The sequence below is a fragment of the Cetorhinus maximus genome, chromosome 6 (assembly GCF_964194155.1).
Source record: "Cetorhinus maximus chromosome 6, sCetMax3.hap1.1, whole genome shotgun sequence".
Classification (NCBI taxonomy): Eukaryota; Metazoa; Chordata; class Chondrichthyes; order Lamniformes; family Cetorhinidae; genus Cetorhinus; species Cetorhinus maximus.
In genome coordinates, this window is record NC_135884.1 from 40,804,603 (window position 1) to 40,829,713 (window position 25,111).

General features: G+C 41.7%; 1 protein-coding gene across 4 annotated transcripts in view; it reads right to left on the reverse strand.

Annotated features, from left to right (window-relative positions):
* Positions 1-9,555: 9,555 nt before the first annotated feature.
* Positions 9,556-25,111, reverse strand: part of prickle2b (prickle homolog 2b) — a 299,600-nt gene continuing 284,044 nt past the window's right edge. For all 4 annotated transcript variants that reach the window (XM_078543656.1, XM_078543657.1, XM_078543659.1 and 1 more), the window contains 2 exons: positions 15,427-16,281; positions 9,556-11,045 (listed from right to left, as the gene is read on the reverse strand). In XM_078543656.1, coding sequence (XP_078399782.1) covers positions 10,174-11,045; positions 15,427-16,281 — 1,727 coding nt within the window. In that variant the 3' untranslated portion in view covers positions 9,556-10,173. The remainder of the gene's footprint in view (positions 11,046-15,426; positions 16,282-25,111) is intronic.

Consider the following 25,111-nt stretch of genomic DNA (forward strand, 5'->3'; position numbering starts at 1 on the left):
TCAACTGGTCTAACTCCCAGTAGTCAGAACAGTCGCCTACAGTGACAAGATAATCAGTTCCTGCTATAATGAAGAGGCCTACTCCCAGCTTCATCCAAGGTCTGTCTGGGATGTCATGTGTCATCAACGGCTTTCTAACTTGTTTAGCTTGGTACTTTTTACACACACGCACTGGCCAATGTGGCCTTTAATTTAATTGCTCATGTTTGACCAGTAAAGCACATCTCTTGCCTTTCTCAGAGTCGATTCAATTCCTTGATGGCTTGCATGAATATACTTCGACATCTCTCCTCTCATCTCCTGAGGGATGATGACTCTATTTCCTTTGTATAAAATGCCATCTTGGACTGCCAATTCATCTCGGGATGCCCAGTAGGCTCTTGTGACCGCAGGTGTGTCCGTGATGCTCTCAGGCTATCCTTTCATCACTGTTCTTGTAACACTTGGAGAGTTGCCTCGTGTTGGGTAGTTGGCCTAATTTGAGCAAGGCGTCTGTCTGTCAGATTCAATGTCTCTGCTGGGCTGATGACTTCCAGATCATGTCCAGCTGATGCTTCATGTTGAAGCTGGAAGATTTCACATTTTGTTGTAGCATCCTCAACTTTCTTCATGGGGAGTGCTGCTCTCGACAGCTTGTCTACAATGTACATCTGTTTTCCTTGCTTATATTTCACATCCAGATGATATCTCTGTAAATGAAGTAACATTCTTTGCAGACACTTTGGAGCAGATAGTAGCTGTTTGAGAAAAATGCTTTGAAGTGGCTTGTGGTCAGATTCTACTGTTACTTTGTCTCTTCCAAGCAGGTATTAATGAAATGCTCACAAGCAAAAACAATATCCAGGCACTCTTTTTTGATCTGTGTGCAGCCTCGTTCGGTTTGCGTTAGTGCCCTGGATGCAAATGCGACTGGTTGCCCTTGCTGCATTAGGGTTGCCCTAAGACCTGTCTCCCTGGTGGCACACTGCAAGGTGACTTCCTCAATGACGTCATAATAACTTAGCACTGGTGTTGTAGTTACTAGTTGTTTGATTTTAGTTAGCACTGCTTCTTGTTCTGTTCCCTAATACCAGTGCACCTCCTTGGCAGTAAGCCTGAATAATGGTTCACAGTCTGACGACTAATTGGGCAAAAACTTTTGCTAAATGGTTCAGGAATCCAACAAATTGTTGCACTGCTTTCACATCTGTTGGTGGCTGCATCACTGCTACAGCTCTCATCTTCAATAACAACTCTCACTGAGAAAGCACTGTAATCTTTGAACTCGAAACATGGCGTCAGGAAGTGGAGATAAAACAGAGTTTTAGAACCCTGTAAATGCTACGGAGAAGCCACAGCTCAGAAAAGTTCAAATCAGCAAAAAGCTGCTGAAAAAGGGCAAGGAAAAGCGAACACAAACTGAAGGCTGCGAATAAAATATTGAGTGAGTTAACATGGCTGCTATAACCTTACCCCTCCCAGCTCCCGTCAAAATGAAAGGCGACATGTGGCAGAGCTGCTTCGTGACATGAGTGAAATGAAGGATTCAAACATGGGATTCTGGGAACAATAGCATGGATTCGGGAGATGACAGTATATTTAAGGACTTTCAAAAGGAAAGAGAGGTTGGAGATTGGATGTACTTTTCAGGGACCTTAGGGTCAAGGGTTGGTTCTTTGAAAGGGGTGATGACAGCAGAATTTCAAGGATAGTGGGACAACACCTGTTGAGAACCATTGACAATATTTGCTAACATGGAGGCCAGGAGGATTAGTTGGGTGGTCAGGGTTTAGTGGGAATAGGGTTGAGGGAGCAGGTGGTAGCTCTCATGGGCAAGATGAGCTTGGAGAAAGTGAGAGTGTTAAGGGCTTGGATGGAATGGATTTCTTGAAATGTGTACAGGAGAACTTTTGAGGTCAATATGTAGAGGGTCCAACAAGGGATGGTGCATTGCTGGACCTAATTCTAGGGAATGAAGCTGGACAGGTGGCTGAGGTGGTGGTGGGCGAGCATTTTAGTGATAGCGACCACAACATGGTACAGTTTAAGTTTGTTATGGACAAAGAAATCGACAAGTTGCAAAAAAATGTTTTGGATTGGGGGAGAGTGGATTTTAGTAAAATAAGGCAGGATCTGGCCAAGGTAGACTGGGAACAGTTACTTGTAGGGAAATCTACAGAGGAACAGTGAGGGGTTTTCAAAAAGGAAATGGGGAGGGTACAGGCTCAACATGTTCCCTCTAGGGTGATAGGAAGGAGTAACAAGCCCAGAGAACCATGGATGACCAGAGATATTCAGGTTACGATGAGAAGGAAAAGAGATGCTTTTAGCAGGTACAAAGGAAGGCATTAGTGGAGTACAGACAGTGCAGGGAGGAGCTTAAGAAAGCAATTAGGAGAGCAAAGAGGGGATATGAGAAAGTTCTGGCTGGTAAAAGTAGGGAAAATCCTAAGATATTCTGTAAGTATATCAATGGGAAAAGGATAACCAAGGAAAGAGTAGGGCTCATAAGGGACCAAGGGGGCAATCTATGGGTGGAGCCAGAGGACATCGCTAGAGTGTTGAATGAATACTTCATGTCCGTCTTCACCCAAGAGAATGAGGATGAAGGTGTTGAACTCGGGGAGAAAGACTGCGAGGTTCTTAAGCAAATTGATATAGGGAGTGACAAGGTATTGAAGGTGTTGGCAGGCTTAAAAGTGGACAAATCTCCAGGTCCGGGTGATTTGTGTCCCAGACTGCTGAGGGAGGCAAGGGAGAAGATCGCAGGGGCTCTGACCCAAATTTTTAATTCCTCTCTGGCCACGGGGGAGGTGCCAGAGGACTGGAAAACAGCTAATGTGGTTCCGCTATTTAAGAAGGGTTGTAGAGATAAGCCAGGGAACTACAGACCAGAGTCTCATGTCAGTGATAGGGAAACTATTGGAGAAAATTCTGAAGAAGAGTATCTATCTCCACTTGGAGAGGCAAGGTTTGATCAGGGATAGTCAGCATAGCTTTGTCAGAGGGAGGTCATGCCTAACAAATTTGATTGAATTTTTTGAGGAGGTGCCCAGGTGTATAGATGAGGGTAGTGCAGTTGATGTAGTTTTTAATGGATTCCAGCAAAGCCTTTGACAAGGTCCCACATGGGAGACTTTTAAAGAAGGCAAAGGCACATGGGATACATGGTAATTTGATAAGGTGGATTCAAAATTGGCTTAGTTGTAGGAGGCAGAGGGTGATGACAGAAGGATGCTTTAGTGACTGGAAGCCAGTGTCCAGTGGTGTACCACAGGGATCTGTGCTCGGTCCCCTATCATTTGTCATTTATATAAACGACATAGATGACTATGTGGGGGGTAGGATTAGTAAGTTTGCAGATGACACAAAGATTGGCCAGGTGGTTAACAATGAGGTTGAGTGTCTTGGGCTACAGGAAGACATAGACAGGATGGTCAAATGGGCAGATAAGTGGCAGATGGAATTTAACCCTGAAAAGTGTGAGGTGATACACTTTGGAAGGAATAATTTGACAAGGAAGTATTCAATGAACAGCTTGGCACTAGGAAGTTCTGAAGAACAAAGGGACCTTGGCGTGTGTGTCCATAGATCTCTGAAGGCGGAGGGGCATGTTAGTGGGGTGGTGAAAAAGGCATATGGGACACATGCCTTTATCAATCGAGGCATAGATTACAAAAGTAGGGAGGTCGTGTTGGAGTTGTATAGAACCTTGGTGAGGTCACAGCTGGAGTAGTGTGTGCAGTTCTGGTCGCCACATTATAGGAAGGATGTGATTGCACTGGAGGGGGTGCAGAGGAGATTCACCAGGATGTTGCCTGGGATGAAACATTTAAGTTATGAAGAGAGGTTGGATAGACTTGGGTTGTTTTCATTGGAGCAGTGAAGACTGAGGGGCGACCTGATCGAGGTGTACAAGATTATGAGGGGCATGGACAGGGTGGATAGGAAGCAGCTGTTCCCCTTAGTTGAAGGGTCAGTCACAAGGGGGCATAAGTTCAAGGTGAGGGGCAGGAGGTTTAGGGGGGATGTGAGGAAAAACTTTTTTACCCAGAGGGTGGTGACGGTCTGGAATGCACTGTCTGGGAGGGTGGTGGAGGCGGGTTGCCTTACATCCTTTAAAAAGTACCTGGATGAGCACTTGGCACGTCATAACATTCAAGGCTATGGGCCAAGTGCTGGTAAATGGGATTAGGTAGGTAGGTCAGGTGTTTCTCACATGTCGGTGCAGACTCGATGGACCGAAGGGCTTCTTCTGCACTGTGATTCTGTGAAAAAGAGAAATAGGAGCGAAACTAGAAGAAGGGCAGGGCAGGGGGAAACTTTGGAGGAGGTATGGCCCAGTGGGCTAGTGGAAGTGGCAGAGGCAGCTCATCATATGGTCTTGATCTTAGTGAGAAAGAAGTCCATATACTCCTTGGAGATGAGGGTGAAGGGGACAAGAGAGAGGGGTTTAAGAAGCTAGTTTGTGGTAGAGAAAAGAAACTGGGGTTATCTTTGCATTCCAGGATGATCCTGGCAAAACTGGCCACTGGGAGGTGTAAAAAAAGCTGTCTGGAGAATTTATGCCTTCTTTTTCCTTTTTTCTCTTTGGAAAAGTGCTTGGCCTTCAAACAGCATCTTCTTTACAAGTAAGGCAGCTGACACCAGGAGCTCAGCAGATGCAGAATTGCAGACACTAATCCATCTCAAAATACCAGCACGGACCCCAGAATTCAAATCAGAGTTGGTTGGCAGCATCCAGGACAAAGAAAGACATAAATTCCCTCTCAGCTTAATGGGAACAAGACCGACTTAGAGTTAACAGACATTTCATCCAATATTGCGTGGAATTTTACGGCCCTTCCCGCCTGGGGAATCTTCCGCTCCCACCGAAGTCAATGGAGTTTTGAATGGCTCGCCACATTTTCCAGCCCCGCCCTTGTCATGACGGGGCTGTTAAATTCCGCCCATTGTCTCTTATAAAAAGACTCAGCATAAAGGAGCTCCACAAAGTTGCGTTTTGACTGACAAAACAGAACATCTCCGCTCACAGAGGAGAAATTGTTAATTTCAGTATTTCTGGGAATACCTTAAAGCCAAGAGTAAGAAAGTAAAAATGAAAAGGAGAACAAAATGCTGTTAGACCAACTATGAAAATTTAGGGAAAGTTGAAAGTTAAGAGTAAACTCGAGAGAAAAACAAGAATGTAAACATAGAAAATGTTATCTGCTTAAAGGAGGCCAGTGACAGGCCGTAACTATTACCAACATATAACGCACATACATTAAAAAGATCAACTGACTTATTTCTGGTTATTGCGTTGCTAAATTTGCTTTATGTTTCATTAGCTGACTCAATGCACCCATACAGGTAGTAGCTAGGTTTTGTTCGTGCATATTAACTATATAAGGAGCCTTTGCACCTACACAAGGGACATTTTTGAGCTGTTTCAAGGATACAATCTTTATGCATTGAAATTACAGAAAATTATTACAAAAGTGACAGTGGACTTCATGGTTACAAATTGTTTGATATTTGTAAGCATTTTCTGTGTTGCAAGAGTTTTTTTGGCATGTTGCCCTCTTTTCAAAGCAGCAGTTACACATAGGCGCACTGGATAACACACGTCACACTCTGAAGAAGGTTTGCATTCTACAAGATGCTTCAGTTCGAGTTTCCTTTGTATTTACGACAGTGTGAAATTTATCCATAAGTCATTGTGGAATAGTTATATGTAAAAACAAAAAAAGATTTTTACTGCATTGAAACAAAAATCTGACTTTGAGTCCTACAAAGAATGTTCAGCTTCAACTCCCACATCTGATAAGCATAACTACTGACTTAGTGCCAATCATAACATCTTCGGAGTGTTTATCATGCATACAGCTGTCCACTGAAATCCATAGGGAGAGTTAAGAATGCAGCTGTTGTCTGCTTTATCTGGTATTTCCGATAAAGCACCTTCCATTTGCGAGAGCACTTGGTAGGTATGCATTCGGGTCAGAAACATCAACTCACCAGGACAGGGCTGATTAGGCTCAGCTAAAAGCACATTTTTAGGCAATTTCTTCTATAATTATACTTATATAGAAAACATAGCATTTTCAAAATGTTAGTGTATGCAGTTTTTTTGTACAAATTTATAAATAACATACATAACTTTTGGCTATTGACCTAGAATGAGTATAATCTCAGCATTGTAATTTACTTCCTTTATTTGGACATCGTGCATTCAGATAAGTAATATTAACTTTGGACTCTGGAATATTTTACAATAGCGAAATAGCTATAACACCATTATCAAGTCTGAGCTGAGCCTTATTTTCTTGTCCATTCCCTTTACTGGTCTGGGCTCTTGCATGTTGTGTACACACCCCAGTAAAGGCCAGTCTTTCAAATGTAGACGCTTCAGAGAGACAGAAGTTGAAACTTATTCTTCATGCATCAAAACTGATGTTTATGAGGTCATCCATAGAGGAAGTTTGTCTTTTACCTTTCCATTGAAGTTGCTGCTGCTGTGTGCTGGTGATGAATAGAGTAAAGTCACTTATGAACCTTTGTTGGTCTGACTAGTTTGTTGCTGTTGGAGCAGCTGCTACATTGGCCCAACTTTCTTCTGTGTTGTAATAATATATGTATATATATATATATATATATATATATATAATATGCCTTTAGGATGCTATTAACGTGCAGGGACCTTGGTTTGCATGAATGGAGGAAGTTCTTGCCTGACTCAGGTAGATAAAACTCTTGGCCAAGTCCAAATGTCACACTGCTTAGGGTTAGTTGTCAGCTCTGGTTGAAGACGGTCTTGAAGATTTGATCATATAACACCTGATCACTTGAAAAAATACTTACATTTACATAATGCTTTTCATGACTCCAGGATGTTCCAAAGTGTTTTACAGCTATGAAGTATAATTACTGTTGCAGCGTAGGAATAAATGTAATAGTTCATTGTTTCATCCCCGCAGATGTTGTGTGAGAAGTTCTAAAAACTGGGAGGCAATCCATGAACAGGCGAAGATGTGGGAGGGACTTTGATTTCACCAGTAACTAATAACAAGTTACTGAAATTGCACTGATAACATAGTAATACTGGTAACACTCATATTTTCCTCATCATCAACTGTAAGCATTAGTAAGTTAACTGCTAATACATAAGTAATTTGAAAAATACGTAATACAACACATTATTAATATTTGCCTGGAAATTACAATCAACACCCTCTTGCATTGCACAAGACATGGTCAGGCTCCCTAGTTAATGCCACTTTTTATGGGATTGATTTCACTCTCTTTCTTAGACTTCGGTTTGGATACCCCATTCCTCCCCCTCTCCCACCCCTGCTTAAGCCCCAAAGACCCCCATCCCTAGTCTCTCCCTCTATTCAATTCCCTGGATCACATTCCCATTCTCTGTTTCTCCTCCATCCCTTGCCTCCACCCCTCCCCCAACTTTTCCGTGAGCCCCCCTGACTCTCCCTCCCTTACTCCCATCTGCCTCTTCCTCCCTATTCTCACAAGTGTCCCCCTGAATATCAATAAATCATTGTCAGGAGGTTGAACTTTATAGAGAGAAACTATGGCTTCAATACTAAGTAAATTTAAAGCTGTATTTATATTAGTGCAATGGGCCTTCAGCCATTTAAGCTCCCAAGAGCCATTGTCATGTGCATCTCCAATTCTACCTCCCACAGGTTTGACCTAAGTCATGTTTTCATGGGCTTTGAGAGTGAAGGAAGGCAATTGTACATGCCAGAGTTTAGTTTGCCTAGTACTATACTGTATTAGAATCATTTAAACAGGGTTAATGGAAATAGAATTTTGATTCCCTTGTTGGTGAAACAAAAAAGTACTGAAAGAAAAAACCAAAATAAGACAGACCAGTAAGAGGTAGAAATGCAGTTCCTAGCAGGTCTGGACATTTACACAGTATAAAATTGTCCTTAAATTGGCAATCATACTCAGAGAGGCCACAGGATGGCTAACATGGAAATGGACAATGGTTCACATATACAAATTTCTTATGTGCATTTTATGGGCTCTCCTTTACATTGTAATACCTAAGCCAGTGGAGGAGCTTCAAGCATTTAACACAGCGGATAGTACATAGGATTTAGACCACAGAAATAGGCCATTTGACCGTACCAGTTTATGCAGGTATTTATGCTCCACTTGTATCGCCTCCTGTCCTTAATCTAAAACTATCAGCATAATTCTCTCTTCCCTTCTCCCTCACATGCTTATCTAGCGTCCCCTTAAATGCATTTATAATCTTTGCTTTTTCCACACCCTGGTAAAAATAAGGTTTCTTCTGTATTCCCTATTTGAATTTTCTTCTCCCCAAGTGGAAACGTTCTCTCTGTAGCCACTCTATCAAAACCTTTCATAATTTTAACACCTCTATTAGGTCATCCCTCAGCCTCCCCTTTTCAAGAGAAAAGAAACCCAGTCTGTTCATTCTCTCCTGAGAGGTATGCTCCCCCATTTTTGATATCATAATTGTAAAACCTTTTTGCACCTTCTCCAGTGCCTCTATATCTTGTTTTTATAATATGGTAACAGAATTGGATACAGTACTCCAGGTGTGGTCTGATAAGTGTTCAATATGAGTGTGGCATAACTTTACTTTTCAATTCTATCCCTCTATAAATAAACCCTAGTGGTTTTATGGCCTTTCTTTAATGACCTTACTAACCTGTGTCGCTACCTTTATTGAGTTGTGCATTTGTACTCTGTTCCCTTTGTTTCTCTACCCAATTTAGATTCTTATTTTCTAAGTAATATGTGACCCTCTTACTTTTTGTGCCAAAAATGTAATACCTAACATTTCTCTATGTGAAATTCATTTGTCAATTATATACCCATTCTGTAAGTGTGTTAATAACTTCTTGTAATTTTTTTCAGTCCTCAGTATTGACTATTCCCCACAACTGCCTCTCCCCTGCCGCCCATTGGTGTCATCGGCAAATTTAGAAATAGTGCTTTTGATTCCAAAGTCTAAATCATTAATATTCTGAAAACTACCCTTTACTCTTACTCTCTGCTTTCTGATAACAGTAGCCTGACTGCATTGTGGGGTCAGTGCAGTGTAAGAGAGCACTGTCAGCCATTGATGAGGCTGGTTCCCTCACCAATGAAGAATGAATATGAGAACCATTAATTCAGATCGCTTCACCGAATGTTTAAATTTGTTGAACACCATTTTAATATGAGACTTGTTTCTGGTTACAATTATTATCTACATTTGCAGGACTGTATGTCTGTAATATTACAAGTTACCCAGTCTCTCTGCAAGGGTACTATAACATGAGGCTACAGTGATTGATTAAAGAGTAAAGGTGAATGAGGAGGGAAGAACTCATCCAGTTCACTCACCTTTAAAGATAGTTATGGGTTCCTTCACATCACAAATTCTCATGAGAAAGACAAATTATTTTCAGCAAGCTGTATTAGCATGAAATGTATATACCTGCACTAAGTGTAAGAGTTACTTAAATTAGCATTCATGAGTAGTCTGGACTTTTTGATAGTAAACAGTGGAAAACATTCAAATGTTTTAAGTCAAAGAGAATTCAAAAAAATGTGTTAAAGGATGCAACATTTTAATAAATTTCCATTGAAAACAATACAAATAAAGTGAACATGCATGGACTACTACTTCAAAACACTTTTTACAATACAAAATATAAAAATACTTTCTTAGAAATCCTCCATTTGCATGATATGTACAGTAGATATAATTAACTTAGTGAATTTTCAATTTTAATTACAACACATTTGCATTTAAAAACACAACAGGTTAAGCAGTTCTGTAACATTGTTTGGTATAACATATTGATTGTTAAGCTTGTTATAACTTTTTGTGACAGTGGAAGGAAAAATACAGTACACAATATAAGAACACAAACAATATCTTAAGTTGTAAACATGCTCACAGCTATGTAGATGAAATTCTAGTAAAATGTATACTATTCATTCAATGACTATAACTGCAGAATGTATATTAGATGATATATTACACAAAAAAAAACGATTTAACCAAAAAAGCAAGCAAAGAAGCCTTCATTTAACTCAGGAATATTGTAACAGCTTTTAAATACTGATTAAGTTATATTGCCTTTGCCAATGTTAATTTCTTAATAATTAATTTGAGTGCAACTTTTTGTAGTTTACATTCTTGCTAGAAATAAATTGTGCAAAATGTTATGAGATAATGCAGTTCTTGCTTTTTTGTCTCTTCCTATAATGTGATTGATACCTGCCACTCAGGCTGGATGATATAGGAACAGGTGGGCTATAACCATACATGAATTCATCACTAGTAATGGGGCGAAGCTGAACAGGGCGTGGAATGGGTTGCCCTAGGAAGTATCCTTCTTCCTCAGACTCTGATGAGGAGGAACAGGTAGAACACCAATCATCATGGTCATTAAAATAAGGTCTGAGCAACTTGTCACCTACTTGGTTCTGCAATGTAAGGTCAGAAGCAGTTCGAGGATACCGACTATATGGATCTCTCAACTGACCATTTCCAAATGCATCCCTGCTTCTTCTTCGCATCATCAATTGTTCATAGTCTTCACTTGAAAACATGTGAGACCTGTCCCTCATTTGATAGCGTTTGTCTGAAGCTAGATGAAGAGCATTATCAGAACGAGATCGTCTGGATCTCCTTGGTCTGTGACGATGATGGCGAGAGTTACTCTCTCGATTATGCAAACGTCTCTGGGTTCGTTCACTCATGGGTGCAATTCTAGCATTCATACTAGTTTGCATTCTGTTACTTATGGCACCATCTGGACAGTCAAACCCTGGTGGCAGTCTTCCTTGAGTAGATAATTCTCTATACTGCAAAGGATGCCTGAGTCTATCTAAGGGTGGCTGCAGATCCTGGTATTGCTGGGCAGAGTTTAGACTTCGAATGGACTCTGTGCTTCTAAATCTAGCAGAAGAGTTAAGTGTACCCATGTTGCTAAGTTTTTCTGATCCATTCATGCCAGAGTCTTTGCTCAAGTCAGGCATTGAAAACCTGGACAAATGCTCTTGGCGTCTGGCACCACCTTCCACAGAAGCCCCTGAAAATATAATTATTTGTTGGCAAGATTAAAAAACAATGATGAACAGCTGGCCTTAAAATACAGCAAGTCTCAAATGTGTTTGAGAAAACAATAAATTCCTTTTGAAAATTAAGACAAAAATCAAATTAAGACAAATTAATTTTAAGCAAATTTTAAAATGTGAACTTCCAAGATGATTTGCCTTATTGGCTTTATATTCTTTGCTGGAATTTGTTGGGATCTTTGGGGATGACTCAGAAGTAGCGAGGCTGATAAAATGGCATGGCAAGGTATCAGGTGGCATGCCCACCCACCTTCCTGCCAGCATGCCATTTTGTCAGCATTGAGGTAGGTGGTAGATGGCACGCCAACCGGAGCTAAATAAAACGTGGCCTCCCAGAGGGCTCTGGGGAGGGGTTGCCTACTAATCCCCTTTTTGGGCATTCTTTGGCCAACAGAGGTGCCCCCAGCTACAACGGCCGTCACTGCACCATACCCTCTGCCTGCCCTCATCAATTCCCCAACCCACTTGCTGGGGCCTGCCTGACTGCCCTGGCAGCTTCAGATCCCACTTACCGGGTTGTGAGGAAGCATGTCCATCAATCCGTCCTCTTCCTCCAGGTACAACTGCAGCAGTGGCCACCACTCCTGTTGGTTGCTGAGGCTGCTGAGCTGCAACCCTCTGATTGGGTTAGCACCACCTGGAGGCAGCCCACCGTCCTTAATAGGATAGCAGCCCCAGTGGCAGCCACTTAATTGGTTGCCACCATAAAATGCGGTCCCAGGTCCCAACCGAGGTGGGGTCGTGCCTGCTTTTGGCCCCAGCAGTGGAAGCCCCGCCACCTCTGAAAAGTTCCAGCCCTAAGTAAAATAATTGGTAACTATTGGGATTTTAGGATGGAAGTAAGGATTGGTTGATCTACTTGAGAAGGGGACAGAGTAATCCTTTAAGCTTTCTGTCAGCTTGTTAAACTCTTTTGCTGGGCTATTTCAACATGAAATTAAAATATTAGTCACAGCCTTAATAAATATATGACAATCCTCAATCAAGTATTGTCTAATTGTGCAGTAGCTACCAGTCATATCCTTAGAATCATTGTAATAAATAGAGCAATGGAAAAACTGAAGGGGTAAATTCCAAAAATATGGAAAATATGCTCATTTTTTGTTAAGTTTGATGCAGTGAATGAAGTCATGGGAACTCATGTCTTGAAATGTGCAATCCCAAAAAAATGTATTTCCATTAGCAGCAATGATAAACATAGTAGCCAATCAATGCAGGGAAATTATAGCTAAAGACAACAGGGCACTGGATTGTATTAATAGAACCATTCAGTACAAATCAATGAACTTTTCAGTCATCCTAAAGCTAGTGGATTGGACTGTATTTGGAGTATTGTGCCCAGTTTTGCTCCCCTTACATGATGGGTTATTTAGTGGCCTTGGTAAAGATTCAGAGGATTGAAACAAGAATAATTCCTAGTTCAAAGAACCACTGTTATTCCGACGGGCTTAAGAAGCTTTGTTTCTTTACTCAGGAGCAAAGCAGACTTAGAGTCAACCTGATAGAAGTTTATAAAATAATGAAAGGGCTGAACAGCGTGTCTATTGATGGATTATTCTAGTTTGTTAGACTGGGGAAGATCAGTGGCCACATATTTTTAAAAATTAATTCATTCATGAGATGTGGGCATCGCTGGCTAGGCCAGCATTTATTGCCCAACCCTAACTGCCCTTGAAAAGGTGGTGGTGAGCTGCCTTCTTGAACTGCTGCAGTTCATGTGGTGTAGGTACACCCACAGTGCTGTTAGGGAGGGGTTCCAGGACTTTGACCCAGCGACAGTGAAGGAACAGTGATATATTTCCAAGGCAACTAGGGATGGGCAATAAAGGCTGGCCCAGCCAACGAAGCACACATCCCATGAATGAATAAAAAAAAGTCATGATGTGTGTGGTTTGTAGGTGGGGGTGTTCCAATGCATTTGCTGCCCATGTCCTTCTGGGTGGTAGAGGTCCAGGTTTGTAGATGCTGTTGAAGCAGCCTCGTTTAGTTGCTGCAGTGCATCTTGTAGATGATACACACTGCTGCCACTGTGCATTGGTGGCAGAGAAAGTAAATGATTAAGGTGGTGGATCAGGTGCCAATCAAGTGGACTGCATTGTCCTAGATAGTATTGAGCACCATGAGGTGCTGTGGGCCACCATTAGCAGAATTGTACTCGACTACAATCTGTGATCTCATGGCCTGGCATATCCCCCATTACCGTCAAGCCAGGGGATCAACCCTGGTTCAATGAAGAGTGCAGGAGGGCAGGCCAGTAGCAGCACCAGGCATACCAAAAACAAGGTGTCAACGTGGTGAAGCTACAGCACAGGGCTACTTGCATGCCAAACAGCATAAGCAGCAAGTGATAGACAGAGCTAAATGATTCCAAAACCAATGGATCAGATCCAAGCTCTGCAGAACTGCCACATCCAATCGTGAATGGTGGTGGGCAATTAAACAACTCACTGGAGGAGGCAGTTCCACAAATGTCCCCATCCTCAATGATGGGGGAGCCCAGCACATCAGTGCAAAAGATAAGGCTGAAGCATTTGCTACAATCTTCAGCCATAAGTGCCGAGTGGATGATCTATCTCGGCCTCCTCTGGAGGTTCCCAACATCACAGATGCCAGTCGTCAGCCAATTTGATTCACTCGATGTGATATCAAGGAACAGCTGACAGCACTGGATACCGCAAAGACTATGGGGCTTGACAATATTCCGGCAATAGTACTGAAGACCTGTGCTCTAGAACTTGCCGTACCCCTAGCCAAGCTGTTCCAGTACAGCTACAACACTGGCATCTACTCGACAATGTGGAAAATTGCCCAGGTATGTCCTGTACACAAAAAGCAGGACAAATCCAACCTGACAAATTACCACCCCATCAGTCTACTTTCCATCATCAGTAAAGTGATGGAAGGGGTCGTCAACAGTGCTATCAAACTGCACTTGCTTAGCAATAACCTGCTCACTCATGCTCAGTTTGCGTTCAGTCAGGGCCACTCAGCTCCTGACCTCATTACAGCTTTGGTTCAAACATAGACAAAAAAACTGAACTCCTGAGGTGAGGTGAGAGTAACTGCTTTTGACATCAAGGCAGCATTTGACCGAGTGTGGCATCAAGGAGCCCTGGCAAAACTGGAGTCAATGGGAATTAGGGGGAAAATTCTCTGTTTGGAATCATATCTCGTACAAAGGAAGATGGTTGTGCTTGTTGGAGGTCAATCATCTCAGTTCCAGGACATTACTGGAGGAGTTCCTCAGGCTAGTGTCCTAGGCCCAACCATCTTCAGCTGCTTCAATGATCTTCCTTTCATCATAAGGTCAGAAGTGGGGATATTCACTGATGACTGCACAATGTTCAGCACCATCCGCGACTCCTCAGATACTGAAGCAGTCCATGTCCAAATGCTGCAAGACCTGGACAATATCCAGGCTTGGGCTGACAAGTGGCAAGTAACATTTGCACCACACAATGTCAGGCAATGACCATCTCCAACAAGAGAGATTCTAACCATTGTCCCTTGACATTCAGTGACATTACCAAAGCTGACTTCCCCACAATCAACATCCGGGGGTTACCATTGACCACAGACTGAACTGGAATAGCCATATAAATACTGTGGCTACAAGAACAGGTCAGAGGCTAGGAATCCTGCAGCGAGTGACTCACTTCCTGCCTGGATGAATGCAACTCCAACAACACTCAAGAAGCTTGACAGCATCCAGGACAAAGCAGTCCGCTGGATTGTCACCCCATCCACAAACATTTACTCCCTCCAACACTGACACACAGTGGCCGCAGTGTGTACCATCTACAAGATGCACCGCAGGAACTCACCAAGCCTCCTTAGACAGCACCTTCCAAACCCACGACCACTACCATCTAGAAGGACAAGGGCAGCAGACACATGGGAACATTACCACCTGGAAGTTCCCCTCCAAACCACTCACCATTTTGACTTGGAAATATATCGCTGTTCCTTCACTATCGCCCATGACCTCCAGAGCTAGTTTTGTTTGCCCTAGTAGGTCTGTGAGCAATTTTTCCAGTTTTTATTGTTCCCTTATGGGCCTTGGGTTTTTCTCCATTTTATTTGCTTGTTCCAGAAGCTATGACTGTGGGGGTTAGGAAATTTTTAGTCATGATGCTGCAGCTATTATGAGAACAGACCAAGTGGTCTTTTCCTGCCATCTTAGTTGAGATCAGCAAACTTAGCACAGATTGGAAATCGTATTTGGAATTTCTGGTCTCTGTGGCTTCGATATGAGCTGGCCTTTTTAACCAATGCTATCTTTGGTTAACCTAGTAGGTTTATTTTCAATAATAATTAATCATAACTATACTATACCTGTTGCATTCGAAAGTGCAAGAGATTCTATTGATTCCCTTGGGGTTTGTTCAAGAAAGGTGAGTTGATCAGTAAAACTAAGTGCACTGATTGGATGTCTGGTTCGACACTGATGAGAAATCAATTCTCTTTCCATCTCATATCCTTGTACAGTTGGATTTGATCGAGATTCAGCAATACTATGGCTCGATGCACTGCTAAAACTTTCTTGAGTTCTGATTGCTGAAGGATAATAATCTTCTTTGTCTTCTTGGATAAAACTATCACTATGATCTTTCAAGGCAGCAGTTGAACTTCTCTTTGCATTAAATTCTTTCCCCCATATATCAGTCTGATTGCTTATGCACTGTGTTGGATTAAATTCATTCCTTACACTATACTGATTGAGAGGTTGAGAAGGTCTTTCTGTAAATTTAGCCCTCTCAGTAGAATCATCTTCAAACTGGTAGACATCTCTGGTTTTCCATAGTGTTTCTTTGTTCAAACTGGCTGCTTGACCAGCAAGACTTAACATGTCCATTTGCTGAGAAAGAGGATCAATATCTGTAGAATGCCTGTTCATTGCCGCTTGTGAAATAGTTGGTCTTAGGCTTTTATCTTCTACCTTACTGCTGTTTTTGCCTATTCTAGCACTGCGTCGGGATTCTCTTGATCGTGCACTTTGAAAGGCAGAGTCTGAAGAGTCAGAGCCATTGGGATCTTCCCCAACGCTACAGGATCTGGAACAAAATATCTGTCCTTGTTTTGGTAGGAAAGGTCGTCCAAGTAATGACTTCTTGCAACGTGCACAGCAGAAACACAACTCTGTAGCATGCCAGTGCTGCCCATCATATGTCATCTGCCCTTGATCAATACCTTAATAAAATAAAGTTTTGTTAAAGAATATATTCATTAGATCACCATTTGAACCATTTACAGAGCCAACACATCATTTTTGAATTTCTAACCTGCTTACAATATTTGCTTGATCATATAATTGGACTGTATAAATAATGCAAAAGTGACGACATGCACAACTAATGGTGTGTCTAGAAAAAAGTTTTCAAGTGTGAGAATGAAGAACTGTGAATAGAATACTGATTTTCTGTGATCCACTTTATAAGCTACACTACTTTAATATTCCTTTTGTGATAAAATGTAGTTTCTAGTGCATTATTCAGGTTTCAGTACACACATAATTGTATACCCAGAATCAAAAGGCAAAAGAAATCTTAGTATGCAAAATTTGCATACATCCATTCTTCAGTTTTATTTCATGTAGTAATTTCTATCTATCATTGTTCTACTTTACTGAAAGCTTCGACTCCTTCTTAGGATATGGTTCCACATGCGTTACTGCCTTTCGGTACCCTGTCCAAGTCATCAATATTCATGTGTAAGAGATAACAGTTGGCATTATGTTATCACTGTTTTTGTGAAAGTGAAACCTCGGCCAGTCCTCACTCATCAGTCACATTCACATTTCACAATTCCTGAAGGAATCACTGGATAATATTCAAGAGAGGCAGCCCCGGATAAATTTTCCCTTCCCTAACCTAAGGGCAATGTTGTCAATTGTATCATCCTTGCTGTAACCCAGCAAAAGCCAGAGATTGAGCCCGAGATCTTCTTGGCTGATATGGCTCAGTTGCGGACCATTCAAATTTCTAGGGGATTTTAAATTATATTTGCCTGTTCAAATTTCTCAGGCTGTAAATCTATACAGGCTTGTATAGAAGTCACATAGAATTGGTAGGCATCTGTACAGATCTGCAGATTTCCTATAGCACTGGCCTAAAATCTGTTCAGTAAGTCTACCGGAACTACGAAAAGCATTTGACCGATACAGATTCATGCAATATCGTTAAAGTGCTCTCAATACTATGAGCATTTTGATTTGAAGTATAATTATGTGATACGGTAAACCATTGTATGCATCATTACTGAATCAAAAGAAATGCCATGACCTTCCAATTTCTAATTTAAAGAGCACCTTGTTATAATTTTGTACAGAGATGATGCGCTAAGCAGGTATTAACCACTTCCGTTATAGCAAAAGTGACTACAATGTTCATTGCTTGGAAAGCAATTTAAGATGTAATAAGGCCATATAGAAATGCAAACTTTTTTGTTTTTGCCAGCAGAATAGTCATCTTGTATACTTAATGGGTCTTCTAGTACATCATTACATATTGCCTGGTTTCAGCTAGTTTGAAGAAAGAAGCATATTAAAAAGGAAAGAAAAACAAATATCTCACTGTCATTGTACTTTAAAGGTTTATTATCTATCAATGTTATCAACCATTAAGCTTACTTGCCTTCTTCACTAGCTCACTTTTGGACCTGCAGCAAGACAATTCAAATTGATGCACACTGAGCTAGTTGAAAGATGGGTTTCAATATCAACTTGACATTAGGATAAAGTAACAACTGAATAGTGTGGACTTTTGATAAATATAAACAGATTATGCATTTTAAGTGATGTACCAGTATTTCACTTATTCTATTGATGGCCATTTTATATATGACAGCAGTTATTTTAAACATACAATTCTACTGAATGCGAAATTCAAATGCTAAGTCTAACTTCTTTGCTTTTTCAGTTATAGCTCATGGGAAAGCTTTGCTGTCATTTGATCACAATCAGAAATGGATATTGACAATGCAATGCTTGAAACACTTAGTTCTCAAATACATACAAATCTGTCTCTGGTCTTATGAGGCAGTCTAGCTATGGAAACATGCACTATTTCAGCTTCTGTGAGCAATATTTGAAAGCTGGAAAAGATGGCGTAATACTTTTAAGTTATTAAATCATACAGAAAATAAAGAAAACTAAATAAATAAAAATCTAGTTTAAAAATGAACAACATTTTCCCAGAATCTAAAACATTTCAACACTGATAAAAACCATTTGCTCCAATGTACTGGTGCTAGCTCTATGTTGGGGCTATTTACTCTAATCCCATTTGCCTGTTTTTATCGCCGTTACTGCAAACATTTTTTTCTTCTCGGCTTTTCCGTATCTTCTATCGGCAGATAAACAAAATTACTGCAATTTTTAGAATTCAAACTTGTTTTATGCTCAGGATAAAATGTCAACTTTTCTTTTTCAAATATTGCGGTTAATAACATATTTTATTTTGTAATGGTGTTCATTCGAAACAATGAGATATCCCGTTTGGCATGTGCAGCCAGTTCGTCCACTATACGCAAAACCTTCTCACGTTAAGCACAGTAACGTGAGGAGATTCATCCAGTTGTTTGTAAACAAAAAACATTGCTATATCATTAATAATTGGGAGGTATTGGTTTTTAAGGAAGAAGAAGAATGATGAAAAACAACACAAAAAAATAGGGCCTGAGGGCTCTACTGTTATTGCAACTCAGAGTCAGAGAAAGCCCGACCCTGCGGGGCCAGGCAATAAGTCGGCGGGCAGCGTAAAGTGCAAGCCCCAAGCTGGGCCGGCGCCTGCTGGTTCAGGAAAGCTGAAGGATAAGACTGCAGCTCCAAGTCAAAACTGTCGGACCCATGAAGTCTGTGAGACAGAAAGGGACAATTGACTCTCACATGGAATGTTTGGAGGCCACGTTCTTGGAGTCAAGAGAGGAAAACAAGCAGCTGAAAGCTATGTTTTAAGCTCTATGTGCCAATAACAGTGGTAGTGCCAGTGGGAGAGCAAGTGGTTTTAATCGGCCACATCAGACAAGGAAAATTCACCACACTCAAGCAGGTCTGCACGAATACTTGGCTGATTACGAGCAATACTGGGACTCAATCTTCTATGATGAGCACACTGAACAGGAATATGAGAGCACTGGATATGAATATGATGAGTATGATTATTTCATGTCCTCAAGTGCAGCAGTGACTGGAGTAGTAGTTCCAGATCTGGATTCTGATAATTCTCCTCTGGTCAAAGATTGACCACCCGTGGAAAAGCAATCAGCTGTTGGTGACAAAACTACAAAACATTGTGAAAAACAATCGATTGGTTTCGCATCAGGATTTGCGTCCACCTCTAAGGAGGAAGACTCGCTGAGTGATGAAGGTGTGGTGAGTGAGCTTTTTATAACAAGTCCCCTTGAAGAGAAGTACAGTGGGAAACATTCCAAACGTACCTCAGGCCAGGTAACTGCAATCTGGTAGGCCCAAAGGTGAATGAATCCCTTGATTTGGGAAAACCTGAATCACTCGGTCCATAGTTTGGACATTAAACTTCAGAGGTACCAAAGGCCCCTTGTGAAGGGGGTCACAGCATTCTTGAAATCCACAAATGATGGTACTCTTGGTGAAACTCAACAGGATGCTATTGCTCTGCTAGCCAGTGCCAGCTTTAAGCTGAATTAGCTCAAGAATGACCTAACAAAGCCAGATCTCAACTGAAGATACACACATCTGTGCAAACCGAGTGCAAATACAACACATGGGAACATACAAATTAGGAGCAGCCGGCCATTTGGCTCCTCATGCCTGCTCTGCCATTCAATAAGATCGTGGCTGATCTCAATACGACTGTGAAAGAAAGGGACGAGGAACAAAAGACAACAGGTCTGATGAGAAGCCACACTCAGTTCAGAGCATATCACAACACATATCACAGTCCTTTGGCAGGCAGGCATTTCCCTTGTCAGAAATAACAGGATGCTGGATGGATGGCATCCAAGGGGATAGCACCTCAGCCTTTTTTAGGGGACAAGGATGACTTCAATCACCAAAATGTATCTGCAGAACAGGCATGGACAGGGACAAAGACTCCTATGGCACAAGTGTAGGAAACCACCTACCACCCATCAGCTGTCAGAGGCCAGCTAAGTCAAAATTAGGAAGCCTTTCAACCTCAACAGCCTGTACTGATACATCTCAAGTAGGTGAAAAAGTATTTTCATGTCGCAACTGAAATTGAGCATATCAGAGGTTGATTGAAGCGGTAACATCAGATCAAACCATTTTGAACATTAATTCATATCCAAAAATAAAATTTGAATTTAATGACCCAGTCAAACAAGTTTTCATGCCTCTACCATACAAATTGAACAGCAAAGAAATTAAAGCTGTTTATGAGGAAATTTTGAGACTTCAATACAAAGATGTGATTGAAAAGTCTGCCTGAGCATGGAGACTGTTTCAAATATTTTTACTTGACAGAAAAAAGATGGTGGCTATTGCATGATACTAGATCTATCAGATCTGAACAAACATATAAAATACCACCATTTTAAAATGGATGCTTTAGACGTTACTGTGCAATTCCTCACCAAGCGTTGTTTTATGGTCTCAATAGACCTCAAAGATGCATATTACACTGTACCAATTGCAAGACAATATGGAAAATTACATAGGACAAAGAAAAGTTATGACACAGAAAGAAGTCATTCAGCCCATTGTATCTGCACCTGCTGAAAAAACTAGCCGCCATTCTAATCCCACCATTGAGCACTCGGTCCATAGCCTTGCTTGTTATACCACTTCAGGTGTAGATCCAGGTACCTTTTAAAGGAGTTAAAGGTTTCTGCCTCAACCATCAATCTGGGCAGCAAATTCTAGATGCCTACCACCCTCCAGGTGAAAAAGTTTTTCCTAACATCCCCTCTATCCCTTTTACCAATCACCTTAAATCTGTGCACCCTGGTGATTTAACCTCTCTGCTAAGGGAAACAAGTCTTCCCTATCTCCTCTATCTAGGCCCCTCATAATTTTGTACACCTCAAGTCACCCCTCAGCCTCCTCTGTTCTAAAGAAAACAACCCTAGCCTACCTAGTCTTTCCTCATAGCTGCAATTTTTCAGCCTTGGCAACATTCTTGTAAATCTCTTCGGTACTCTCTCCAGATCAATTATGTCCTTCCTGTAATGTGGTGATCAGAACTATATGCAAAACTCCAGCTGTGGCCTAACCAGCATATTATTAGTTCCAGCATTACATTCCTGCTTTTGTATTCTATACATTGTACAATAAAGGAAAGCATTCCATATGCCTTCTTTACCACTTTATCTACCTGTCCTGCCACCTTCAGGGACCTGTGGACATGCAATCCAAGGTCTCTTACTTCCTCTACCCCTTTCAATATCCTCCCGTTTATTAAGTATTTCCTTGCCTTGTTTACCCTCCCAAAATGTATAACCTCACACTTCTCCAGATTGAATTCTATTTGCCACTTTTCTGCCCACTCAACCAAACCATTGATAACATTCTGGAGTTCAGAACTATCCTCTTCACCATCGACTACATGGCTAATTTTTGTGTCATCTGCAAATTTCCCAATCATGCCTCCCTCAAAAAAGTCCAAATCATTAATATAGACCACAAAAAGCAGGGGACCCAACACAGCCCTGTGGAACGCTACTGGAAACCACTTTCCATTCACTAAAACATCCATCGATTATTACCCTTTGTTTCCTGTCACTGACCTAATTTTGGATCCAACCTGCCCACATTCCCTTGTATCCCATGGGCTTTTACTTTTCTGGCCAGACTGCCATTTGGGACTTTGTCAAGTGCCTTACTAAAATCAATGTAGACAACATCCACTGCACTATACCCTCATCAATCCTCTTCGTTACTTCCTTAAAAAATTCAATTAATTTAGTAAGACACAATTTTTCCTTAACAAACCATGCTGACTATCTTTTATTAATCCTTGCCTAAGTGACAGTTTATCCTGGCTCTCAGAATTGATTCCAATAATGTGCCACCACCAAAGTCAGACTGACTGGTCTATAATTATTTGGCCTATTTCTCACACCCTTTTTAAATATTAGTACAATGTTCACAGGCATCCAATTCTCTGGTACCTCACCTGTATCTAGTGATGATGAAAAATGATCCTCAGGGCATCCGCTATTTCCTCTCTGGCTTCCTTTAACAACCCGGGTTTTCCTTGATTTTACCTGCTAATATGCTTTCATATCCTCTCTTTGCTTTCCTGATTTCATTTTTTACTTCACCCCTGTATTTTCTATACTCCTCTAGGCTTTCTAACGTATTACTTTTTTTTGTGACTGTCATAAGCTTTCTTTTTCTGCTTTATTTTATGCTGATGCTTCTAGATAACCAAGGGCTCTAGATTTGGCAGTACCAACCTTTTTCTTTATGGGGACATGCATACACTGTGCCTGTAGAATCTCACTTTTGAATGCCTCCCACTGGTCTGTCACTGATTTCCCTTCAAGTAGTTGCAACCAGTCCACTTTCGTCAGATCATCTCTCAGCTTTGTAAAATTTGTCTTTCCCCAATTTAGAACTTCTACTCCTGTTCTATCTTTGGACTTTTCCATAATTATGCTAAATCTAACCATATTATGGTCACCATTTCCAAAATGATCACCCAATGTTACTTCATCCACTTGTCCAACCTCACTTCCTAACACTAAATCTAGAATTGCACTCCCTCTTGTTGGGCTTGTGATGTGCTGCCTAAAAAAGTTCTCTTGAATGCAGTTAAAGAATTTTGTGCCCTCTGTGTCCTTCACACAGTTCATATCCCAGTTGCTATTAGGGTAGTTGAAGTCCCCAACTATTACTACCCTATTGTTCTTGCACTAAGTAGTATGCCTACATATTTGCTCGTCTATCTCCCTCTCACTATTTGGGGTCTATAGTAGTGTCGTTGCCCCTTTTTATTTCTGAGTCCAACCCATATGAACTCATTCGATGATTAATTTAGTATATCATCCCTCCGCACAGCTCTAATCGATTCTGTAACCAATATATCTACATCCCACTCTTTTTAGCCCCCTCTCTATCCTGTCTGAACACCATATATTCAGGGATGTTGAGCTGCCATTTTTGCCTCCCTTTAAGCCAACTTTCCATTATAGCAATATCATCATGTTGCCATGTGTCTATCTGTCTCTTCAGCTTTGTTTGCTACACTCCTTACATTTAAACATATACCTTTTAACACTGCCAAATTCCTGTGCTGTACACTTTTTAAACTTTTGCTTCTTCTGTCTTGCAGAGTCACTCACTAATTTTCTGTCTCTCACTCCCTGCTTCTGAATTTGTCCTCAGGTTCCCATCCCCCTGCCAATCTGGTTTAAATCCTCCACAACAACGCTAGCAAATCTTCCTGCAAGGATAATTTTGGTCCGGTTCAGGTGTAGACTGTCCGCTTGTACAGATCCCACCTTCCCCAGAGCGGCCCCAATGCCCCAGGAATCTGAAGCCCTCCCTCTTGCATCATCTCTCCAGCATGCATTCATCTGGTGTATTCTCCCATTTCTGTACTTACTAGCATGTGGCCTTAGGAGTAATCCGGAGATGACTAATTTTGAGCTCCTGCTCACTAGACTCTTTTTAACTCCCTAAACCTTTTTCTGCCTATATCATTGGTAACAATGTAGGCCATGACCCCTGGAGGTGTACCCTCACCCTCCAGAATGGTCAGATTTGCTATTCGGTGATATCCAAGACACTGCCACCGAGGAAGCAACATACTATCCTGGAATCACGTCTGCGACCTTAGAAGCGCCTGTCTGTTCCTCTAACTAGTCTGAAAACAGTGTGAGTGGAGAGGCAGTCGGGAGATTGAAAACAGCGCGAGTGGAGAGGCAGTCGAAAGTCTGTAAACAGTGCGAGTGGAGAGGCAGTCGGGAGATTGAAAACAGTGCATGTGGAGGCAGTCGGGAGATTGAAAACTGTGCGAGAGGAGATGCAGTTGGGAGATTGATAACAGCGGGAGTGGAGAGGCAGTCGGGAGATTGAAAACTGTGAGAGGAGATACAGTCGGGAGATAGAAAACAGCGCGAGTGGAGATGCAATCGGGAGATAGAAAACAGTGCAAGAGGAGATGCAGTCGGGAGATAGAAAACAGTGCGAGTAGAGAGGCAGTCAGGAGATAGAAAACAGCGTGAGCGGAGAGACAGTCAGGAGGTAGAAAACAGCATGAGCTGAGAGGCAGTCAGAAGTCTGAAAACAGTGTGAGCAAAGAAAAAAATCTAAATGTGATGTCAAAGGAGTCCCATAAGTTGATTGGTTGTTAAGTATAGGCTTCTCTGGACTCGGTACAGCGGAGACGATTGGTGAATAACAAGGGAGTTATTATATTATACCACACTGTAGTAAGCACATTATATAACGTTTAAGGTATGTCATTGCAGCTCGGCAATGTGGGATGTGCATCCTGTGGCATGTGGCAAGTCGTGCAGGCATAAAGTGCCCTCACAGGAAATGTCACCAGCTGCAGAAACCTGAGCTCTGGGTTGTGTACTCGAGTGGTGGCTGGGGTCACTGTGTTGCATCTGCAAGGATGAGGTTTACGTGGATAGAACATTTAGAGAGGTGATCACACCGCAGCTAAGATGTACACAGGCAGAGAGGGAATGGTTGACTCTCCCGAATATCTAAGAAAAACAGGCAGGAAATGCAGGAATCCCCTGAAGCAATCTCGCTCTAACAGCTACCCAATTTTCGATCCTGGTTAGCGAGATGGTTTCTCAGAGGACTGTAACAAGAACCAAGTTCTTGACATCAGAGATGGCTCAGCTGCACAAGAGGGGAGAAGGAAGACTGGAAGAGGTACATTGGTAGGGGATTAGATAGTTAAGGGAGCAGGCAGGCGTTTCTGCGGCCGTAGGAGTGACTCCAGGATGGTCTGTTGCCTCCTTGGTGCCAGAGTCAAGGATGTCACAGAATGGCTGCAGGACATTCTTTTGGGGGGAGGTGAACAGACAGAGGTAGTGGTCCACAGTGGGACCAATGACA